Source organism: Oryzias latipes, chromosome 14 (assembly GCF_002234675.1).
Source record: "Oryzias latipes chromosome 14, ASM223467v1".
In the NCBI taxonomy this organism is placed as follows: domain Eukaryota; kingdom Metazoa; phylum Chordata; class Actinopteri; order Beloniformes; family Adrianichthyidae; genus Oryzias; species Oryzias latipes.
The window spans coordinates 28,776,344-28,786,462 of NC_019872.2; the positions used below are offsets into that span (position 1 = coordinate 28,776,344).

At 42.1% G+C, this 10,119-nt stretch overlaps 1 protein-coding gene across 1 annotated transcript; it reads right to left on the reverse strand.

The window, feature by feature from the left end:
* Nucleotides 1–3,957: 3,957 nt before the first annotated feature.
* Nucleotides 3,958–9,776, reverse strand: gpr119 (G protein-coupled receptor 119). The gene is made up of 2 exons (XM_004076858.4): nucleotides 9,262–9,776; nucleotides 3,958–6,279 (listed from the first exon to the last, which is right to left on the reverse strand). The coding sequence occupies exons 1-2, from the start codon at nucleotides 9,752–9,754 to the stop codon at nucleotides 5,588–5,590; spliced, it is 1,185 nt and encodes a 394-aa protein (XP_004076906.2). The 5' UTR covers nucleotides 9,755–9,776; the 3' UTR covers nucleotides 3,958–5,587.
* Between the last annotated feature and the right edge of the window lie 343 nt (nucleotides 9,777–10,119).

Here is a 10,119-nt window from a genome sequence, read left to right on the forward strand (position 1 = left end):
GCAGTGCTTGTATTTTCAATATGTTAACCAGACTAAATTTGACAGATCTCTTCAGTTTTTTAGCTGATAACTCAACAGAACCGGGTTTTCTTGTCCTTCTGCTGGTTAGGATCAGACTATTTTATCTTATAAGTCATTTATTGCGTCACTTCTGCATAGGTGCTATGCAGAATGCGATGTGAATATTTGGAACGAGACTGTAAATAGAAATATGCAGATCATCAGGTGTTGTAAAAAAGGAGTGGGATCACACAAAATTTCTCTTCAACCCACTCCTTTTTAAGCACACTGTTCTGTTGCATCTGTCTATTTTAAACTCTTTTGTTTTTTTAGTGTTTGAAATAAAGAAATTGAATTAAAAAAAGTACAACTGCATTTGCTACAAAGTAGTTTTATTTCTGCATTAATAACTCCTAGTAGATCTGATTTTTATTCATTGCACAAATATTTCTGCTTTAATGTTATGGATTTAAAATGTGTTAGGCCAAGGGGACAACAGTTCTTATTGACTTTTTCGGACCTCAACAGAAGGTTGTAATGACCCAGGAGACCCCGGGGGGGGGGGGGGGGGGGGGGGGGGGGATTCAGCAGCACACAGAGTTCAAACCGGGAGGAGGACATGTGACTGTGAGTCTGTCTGCATTTTTATCAAAACAAGGATCTACTGTTTAAACTGTGTGCTCCTTCTCTGAATGAAGCATGTGTGAGTCTGTGTGCCACAGATCCACCATGAACATGTCTGGAATTCTTCTCCATGGGGAGGAAACTCTACAATGTGGAACTTTCAGAGAATCAAGAACATTTATATAGAAAAAAAATGCTCTAAAATAAATCCAATTCACTGTTAAAATTCTCGTGCTCTTTGTTAGTAACAAAGTGACTGCAATCTGTTTTACAGCTGTTTTCAGTGAACAATGGGAAATAATAAGCTAATGCTCTAATAGCTGATACATTAACCCAAAAATGTCCAAATGCAGGACTGCGGTCCACATTTGACAGTTATCCAATATCCAACCTCAGCTTCTCTGCTTCCTCTCCTTTTGTTGTCTTTTTCATGTCTCTGATCTGATGTTTGCTCTGTGAGTTGATTTATAGGCAGATCGATTGTAAAACATAAGAACTTCACCATTTGAAAGACGGCGGCTTTCTCTTTGTTGACTGCTGTTCCCAGTTTATGGGGCCATCTTCCCCCACTCTGATTGGACAAGAGAGGAACTGCTCTCTCCATTCATGGAGAGGGGCAGCTGTGGTGCAGGGGTAGAGTGGTCGATGGGCAGATCGCAGGTCAGGTGTCAAAGTGTCTTTGGGCAAGACACTGAAGCCCACGTTGCCCCTGGTGATTGAGGTTGGTGCCATGGATCAGCGTGTTCGTGGGGGAATGGGACTGTCAGGTTGAACTGTCTCCATGTAGGTTTATACCATTTACCACATGTTTAACTCTATTTTTTCATTGGTTGTCTCCAGATTCTCCATGTGAATTTTGTGATGCTTTATGAGTAAAAACACAAATTCTGGTTTTTAATCAAGCTCTTTTTAAATGTTCTTTTTGGTTGTGGGGAAAATGTCTCATTCTTAACCGCACAGTATATGCCAGGCTGCAGTGGATGCAGTTTGTTATTTTACAACAGAATCCATGTCTGTAGATTTTTTTACTTGTTTGTGGTTCTAAAAAAATCAGTTTCACAAACAGAAATTGGTATGAAACTTTATTTGCTGCAAAGCTACACAAACTTTATTAATCATTTACAGATAATAGAAATGTTATTTATGATGTCGTACTTTAAAATAAATAATTTTCAAGCCTAATACTTATTTTAGCTTTCTACTACTTTGTGTTTTCTTATTTTTTTTCCATACAGAAAACAACTTCTACTCTTCTACCTTTTTACCATCTTAAGGCCGCATCACACAACTGCTACGTACATTTTGCGCTTTTTCCACGTATGAAATTTCAGTCTTTTGTGATACATGCGGGATCTTAATGCAATTCATAAGTGGCGTTGGTCATTCGTCGATGTTCGTCGAGGGTTTCAGCCGACGGGTCTTTATTTGAATTCAGTTTTGAGAAGTGCAAAATTTTTGGTCGGTTGAAAACTACGCAGTTTATGCGTATTTTACGTAGTTTATAGGCAATTATTGGGTAAATCTTACGCAATTGTGCGGGTTTTTGCCAAATGCATATAAAAATTTGTGGCTTTGAACCACCCATGCATTACTTTTATATCACATATTTGGCGCACATATCAGGCTAAAATTACGTCATTGACGCACGAATAACTAGTGAATTTCATATAAACAGCGCTATAATCACGCACGGTTCACGTCCTATGTGGCTTCACATGTTTTGTGTGGTTTATTCATACTTCTTCCATGATTTTAACATGGCTCATTCGTGATACATCTTGGAAATTTCATGTAAAGACAACGTTTATCCACTTTTTCCACGTAAATTCACATATGTCCAATTTTCATCCATGTAACTTGTTTAAAATGTACGTAGTGGCTGCGTGACACGGCCTTCAGCGAGGAGCGCCTGGAAATGTAAGTCAGAGAGGCAAAGGTTTAACTTGAATTTGCTGTATTGACATGTTTACATTCATCAGAAATTCAAAAAGGTTCAAACAGAAGTTGTATTGTCGATGCGGAATTGCATTTAGTTAGTCTTTCTTGTTGACTTTTTTTGAAAGTAATTTTTTTTAGTGCTTAACCACTAAAGATTATTTTATGGTGGCACCTTAGGAGGGTCTAAGTGCAGGAAGGCCCAGTTTAGTTTGGTCAGTTTCATTTAGTTTAGCAATCAGCGATAGTATTTTATGACTGATGACCCGTTGAGACAACTCTGTTGCAATACTGGGCTACATAAATAAAACTGAATTAAGATCATTAGGATACCAAGCGCCTTTAAGTTATCGATAAAAATGGAGGAGCGAGGAATCTAAAGGGGCAGAAACTGGATCAACATCTATCCGTTGCTGTTTTTCTGTTTGATGGAACCAACTGGGACAACCCATTTCTGGAAGGCTGGCAGATTCTAATCACCTCAGTGAAAACTGTGGGATGTGTTTAAAAAAACTACAACCAGAATGGTGTACAACCAATCCGGTCAGAGTCAGCCAAGGACTAAAATGCAGAAATGACGAAGCTTCACACCTCAGCATTTCAGGCTGAAGTCAAGCATCTCCGCTGATACTGAGAGCCTCCGTGAAGTGGACGACCCGTATCAAAGCTCGAGCAGCTGAGGAAGTTTCCTTGAGTGGCTGACTATCCACGTATGAAATATGACTCTCAAGCTCAAGCCGGGGACGTAAACAGGCCGCCCCTCTGCTATCTAAAGGCCATCACTCTAGATTACCTGTATGTGGAGGAACCAGGACGACACTAAATGACAAGGGCACACATTTTACGGTTAATGTGCTGGGCTCCAGTCTGTCGTATGACCTTTACTTGATGCTGTTTGGAATCTGCTCTGCTTCAGCTCACCCAACGCAGAAAAAAAAAAAAAACATACATATGCTTAACCCCAAAGACTTTATATTTGTAATGTGGTAAACCAATTTTTTGTTGGGTCCTGAAGCAGCCCACTCCATCACACTACCGCCACCATGCTTGACTGTTGCTCCCATCAACAATGTTTTAAAGTATTTAAAAGTTTCACTCCAGAAAAACCAGGAAAGTTCCTGTTGTGTCTCATCAGAACATCAGTGCAGACGTTTGTGGATCATCCAGATGTTTCTTTGTGTTCTTGTTGTGTGTCTTTCCCATGGATCCATGTTTGTCCAGAGGTCACTCTCTGGATCATGAACTCTGACCTGAGCTGCATCACACACTTCCCGCATACCTTTATCCCATCTTCTGAACCCGATCGTCCCCCTTTTGGGGTAACGGGGCTGCTGGAGCCTATCCCAGCTACTGGTGGGCAAAGGTGGGGCCCACCCTGGGCAGGGCAACAGTCTATGACAGGGCCACATACCTTTAATGTACCATGGGAACTGCCCTCCCCTCTGCCCACAGCCTCTGAGGGACTTTGCTGGAACATCCTGGTACTTATGGTGCTGCGCCAAACCCTTAAATTACTCACAATGATGGAAAGAATGAAAAGTAGAGGCTCAAACAAGCCTTCTGCCTCTTCACGTCCTTCAAATGGTGATAATATTGAAGCCCAACACTTGAAATCAAGCATAATTTGGGGTCCATTTTTATGAATCCTGCAGTTGTGACAGTTTAATCCTTTTAATGAATGAAAACATAAAACTGGAAACATCATATGTGAAAAGATTGAGGTAGTTTTAAGTGATAAAAGCTTAAAGCAGAAGCAGAGTATGTCAGTTTTTAAAGAAACTGATGCAACAGTGTGAGAAAATAACAGTTTTTATAAATTACATTAATTACGTATTTGTGATCTGTCAATAATGTATTTGGAACCAAAACCTTTAGACAAAAGCCCTGAAGTTTCACACACATTTATTTGTTTGTAGGATAAGCCCCCTGAGATTTGTCATCTCGTTTTCAAGGGGGTCCTCAAGACGTGTGAGCTTTTTTTTTTTTTCATTTTTCTTTTCTTGTCGCACAGTTTTTAAGGCTCTAAACCCCAACATCTGTACGATACTGACACAGAAAACATACTATTTTTTTTTTTTAATTGTTGGTTGAGGTTGTTTATCTTTAAGTGCTCCTTGACAAACATCCCGTTGTCCGCCCTCATTGAATGTCCCAGAATCCTCTGCAAACCTCTGGGACTCTCAGCGATGCTGCACAAAGGGCTCCTGCAGATTTATGGATGTGGGGCAAACCAAACCCAAACCCAAGCTGCAGCTGAATTTCCTGCTCCCTGCCGGTGCTGACCTCCAACCTTTCATGCTGAGTTATGCAGCAGATCTAATATTAGTATTTTCAAAAATGTACCCTCTTTGAGAAAACTATTATTTCATTTTAAGCTTCCTTTTATAGTTTGGATGACTTTTTTTACAAAGCCACGAAGGCGGATGATATTGACTCGTGTAAGTGCAACCTAGCGAAAAAATTTCCGTCCATTTTTTTCACATCAAGATGCACAGTGTTGTAATTGTTGGGTCAAGCTGAATGAAACAATGTGACGTATGAAATGGCTATACTAGGAATGTGAGTGTGGTTAACAAAAACCTCGGTTGCCAAGAAAATCCCAAATTTTACTTTAGCCAATTTTTCTAAAAGTTACTTAGACACAATCATCTCCTCCAGACAACCAGAAAATAAAATGGTTGCTATGGAGATAAAAACAACAGAAAAGCCGCCATTTTAGAAAAAATGTTGTTGTTTTTTTCCATCAAGATGCACATTGTTCTGTAAGTGCGTCCAAGGCTAAATTATCTTGTTGATTGCACGTATTTTAAGGCGTTATTGTAAAAACAGGAATGGTTACTAAGTGGTACAGCAAATATTTGTAGTGTGCCTACATTAAGCCACGTATGATCAGCATTTAAAATACATGTGGCCAAGAAAAAGGTTCAGCACTGGCCACACGTATGTTAGAAATTACATGCGAATTGTCACTTCCAAAAATGAATTCCCAGATTATTATTTTTTTCTGGGTTTCAGGTTCCAGTCTCTTTCATAGGGTGGTTATGGCGGACAGCGGCGCCGTACGATTCTCGTATCCGGTATCTGGCAGTAACAATGAGGGGCTGGGTGTTTCCGCCTCGGAGTGTCTGTGCTGGGATTGAACCGGCGGCAGCGGCGGGCTCCTCTCCAGCACACCTGCCGCCGCTGCCCACCGTCCCCTGATGCAGGAAAACATGGCCGCCAGCTGCAGCCGCACCTCCCTTTGCCAGAAGGCGTACACCAGCGGGTTGATGAGCGAGTTGGAGAGCCCGAGCAGCCACAGGTAGTTCTCCAGCACGTGTTTGAGCCGGCAGCTTTCACACAGAATGTGCACGATGCACACCACGAAAAAGGGGCACCACAGCACCATGAAGCAACCCACCAACACGGCCACCGTCCTCAGGGCCTTCACGTGGCTCCAGTCGCTGCTCCTCAGGTGGTGGTGATGGTGGTGGTGGTGCAGGTAATGGGGATGTCCCTGATCACTGGTGGTGCTCCTGGAGCTGGCCTGCCGCACTCTGGAGATCTGCCTTTGGTGGGTGTAGGCGATCTTCAGGATGTCCAGATACATGTAGATGAACAAGGAGAGCACCGGGAAGAAGAGCGTGCTGAACAGCACGACCACGCCGATGTCGTGGATGACGGAGAAGAAGGCGCAGAAGCCGTTGTAGGTCGTCTTGGCCTGCAGCTGCTGTACCATCACTGAGGACAGAGCAAACGCTGCACTCACTTCCTGTTGGAACCCAACTCTCAAACAAAAGCCATCCTGCAGTCACAACGGGTTCATGTTTGGGGGCAGAAAAAGCTTGGATGACAAAGAAAAAGAAGAAACGAGCCCTGTACGGTGGCCCTGCAGGTCAAACCGCACCAAAAATTACTCAAAAACATATTGTTGTTTGTGTTTTGGTTTCTAGAATTTTGTTTTGATTTCTAAAGTGTAATGTTATTATTTTGAAGTTTAACTAAACATGAAAATAAATTAGCTTTGTACTTAAAAAAAACTTTTTACTGTTTGTTTACTTTTGATTCAGGGACGTCCCATCTCGCCAAGATGACAACAAACACCTGACAGACTCCTTTTATCGTTAGTTCTGCAAATCAGGCCGGGGCGCAAAAAGTGGGAATGCAGGGTATGTGTCGCATAGGGGCGCCGGCCAAAGGGGGCGCCAAACCGAAGTTGTGAAAATTATTTATAGTCCGTATTTTTTAATTACACAGCTGTTTGCGCACATATTTTTACACATATTTTTACACGATATGATCAGAAGCACATGGTAGCTGATTGGGGACCCCCGCCGAAGCCGCTCCTCCCCCCCCTCGGGTCTTGTACAGAGGGCGCAATCGAACGTGCTCTCGCGGAAACACGCTTGAGAGCGCGCATCTGATTGTTTTTATTTTAATTGTGTGATCATCTGATAACAGCGCGCTTAAAATGGAAAGGCAAAGAAAAACCAATTGGGGGATCAAAAGGGACAAAGATGTGGTGTGAATGAAGAAAAGCTTCTCTAAATGGTTGAGAGACAGCAGGAACGTTATAGCCGTGACAAAAACAGGCTGGTAAACATTCAGGCTAAAGCTACTATGGTCACAAATGTCTTCTGTACTGAGCAGGACTTTCAGTATCACTAATCATGAAGAGGAAATAAAGGAGCTTGTTTGTGCTGATTTTGTTTTAAATATTTTCTTTAACTAGATGTACCAAAACACAGAAAAAGTTTTTATCCTTTGACTGAAACAGCACTAAATGATGATAAAAGCTGCTCCTATGGGCATAGGAGGACAGTGTTTGGGTTGGGGGGGCTGTGCACTCATAGCCCTTTGTTGAAGTACAATGTGTGATGGTGGGTTAGATGGTGATTTAATTATTTTTTATGGCAAAAGTTTGGTTTTTTTTTGTGACTATTTAGTTTACAGCCTTTTGCTTTTAATATCACTTTGGCTTAATGACATATTGGATTTTAGCTGAACAATTGGAGATGTTTTGACAACAATAAAGAAATCCATTCAATTCTGTCACACCACCAACAAAAATATAATTTAAAATTAAAAACGTTTTATTTTTACATATAGTTTATGCTCTGTATTCTTTGAAAATCTTCCTAACACTAAGTTTATATCAAACAGCTGTGAGGATGGAGAGAAAGCTGAGAAGGGAGTGAAAGAATCAGGACAGATGGAGGAAAGAAACAGGCTGGTCTGATGGTTGACGTTCAGGACAAAGCCAGTTCAGACCAAGTCAGTCATTTTTAAATACTTTTCTTAATTAAAAAAAAACATGCATGATTAATTTAGTTAAAACATGAAACAATTGTAGCTTGGCCGTATGATTTAGTGGAGAAAACACAGACAAGAGGTGAAGGAGACAGACATGAGGTTGGTGATGCATCTGATATCAAAGAGAGCAGAGATGACTTCAGCTTGAAATAATTGAACTGTTAAAGTCACAAAAACCTAGATGCTCATTCTGGCTTAAACTTCTGCTGACCACCTGTTCACTTATTTTGGGAAAACAAGTGCAGACATACATGAGAATCAGTCCCAACAGAGAAGAACGAGGAGAGAAGTTCAGATGATGAAGATGATGATGATAGAAAGAGAGACGATCAGCTGATGATGAAGAGGGAGAAGAACACAGAGGTGAGGAGGAGGGGGCTGGGGCAAAGCATTACTCAGAAGATCCTTCTGAATGACCTTCACCTCACAAATTTGGAGAACCATTGATGTTCGGTTGAAAATGGCTCACAAAAATGTTCTTCTGGGTCAAATGACTCACATCCATAATCAGCTAAAAATTAATGAGATTTATACATTTAAACAATAAAGGTGTTGTGTGGGTGTTAAGATAGCTTTGGGAGGGGTGGATGCAACGTTTTATTATGTGCATTTGTGTCTGGGGGGGGGGGGGGGGCTGCATACCACTATGAAATTAGATAGTTGCGCCCCTGAAATCAGAGATGTCCAAAGCACTTTTTTCCATTATTATGGGATGGCCACAGGACCCAAGGCTTGGGGGAAATTGTGTTGCAAAGTGCTAAATTTGGTAATTTTCACGATGCGGAGAAAAAAATCTTGTTTAAGCGATCTTCACAAAATTTCAGACACACGTCGCCGCATTAAGTCTACAACCACAACTGAGGCTTCAGGTTGACCTTTGACTTCTTGAAAAGGTCTCCATCTTGAAATGTCCCCCAAAAACAAAAACACCTTCAGTATCACCTACAACTGTGTTTTTTTTTGTAAATGTTTTGCCCTGATCAGGGTGGCAGAGACAGAAGGGGAGAGTGAGGGGCATGAAGCAGCTGCTCAGCCAATGAGGTCGGGTAAATAGGTGTAGTGGGGGGCGGCGGGGGCAGGAGGCGCCTATGGACCATATAACGCCATACAATTGCGACTTTAATGAATAGTAAATTTACATATGGAAAATGTATCCTTGTTTACATTGAACTTAAGCAGATTATTACAAATAAAAGATTAAAAAAATGGACTTTCTTGGCTTATTTTTCTTTAAAAAAAAGTGAAGGATGGGTAAAAAAAATATATATTTAAATGAAATAATTAAATGAAATGTTTTTTTTTTCTGTCAAATTTTGAATTTGTCTAAACCCCAGTTTGATTCATCTTTGATAGGATCTGATATTACAAGAACTAAATAAAAACGGATCTTTTAAACAAATGGAGCATCACCTGGTAAAAATCCAGTGACGAAGGAGCAGATCCAGACAACCAGCAAGGATCCGGCTGCCGTCCACTTCCCGGACAGCAGGGAGTAATGCAGCGGCATCTTGATGGCGGCGTAGCGGTCCAGCGAGATCAGGAACATGGACATGATGGAGGCTGTGCAGGGCGACGTCACGAAGGCCATGCGGAACAAACACCGCGCTCTTCCTGAAGCCGGAGGCGTCGAGTTCGTGACAGGACCGCCACCACTGGGGTCCAGAGTGACCTTCCCAAAGTCCTCTGTGGCTAAACCGGTGATGGCCACGCCCACAAAGATGTCAGCCAGAGCCAAGTTGAGGACAAAGCACCAGCTCTGGCTGCTCTTCTTGATGAGCAGCTTCAGCAAAGCTGCAGCCACCACTATGTTGGTGGAGATGATGAGGCAGGACGCGGTGCTGAGGACAATTCCCATCACCCGAGGGTTCGGACTCCCTCCAGCTTCAAGGGATTTGGAGTCCATTCTGTCTGAAGTCACACAGGTGTAGATCTGTGAAGGTTAGGGACAGCCGTATCATCGTGAGCAACTCCTTTCTCTCACAGAGAGCCTTCAAACAGCCATCTGGCAGCAGAAGACCCGCCCCCTCGCTGCTCATCCGTCACTGATGCTCTCAGAGGCTGACCCTTGTCCCGGTCGCCGGCCTGCTGGCTCTCTGACTCACGAAGTGGCTGTTTTTACCGTCCCTTCAGCTCAGACTGCAGTTAAGGAAGCTTCTAATTACATGTTGCACAATCAGAGTTAAAATATTTCAGGAAATCGTTAAAAAAAATATTAGCTTTTAGAAAATTAAAGGAAACTTGTACGACAACAAAAATGTGGCTGAACTG

Coding starts and splice junctions, on each gene's coding strand:
- gpr119 (XM_004076858.4), bottom strand. CDS start 9,754: ATGGACTCCAAATCCCTTGAAGCTGGAGGGAGTCCGAACCCTCGGGTG. Junction 6,280..9,261: donor CGTCACTGGATTTTTACCAG/GTGATGCTCCAT, acceptor CTCTGTCCTCAG/TGATGGTACAGCAGCTGCAG.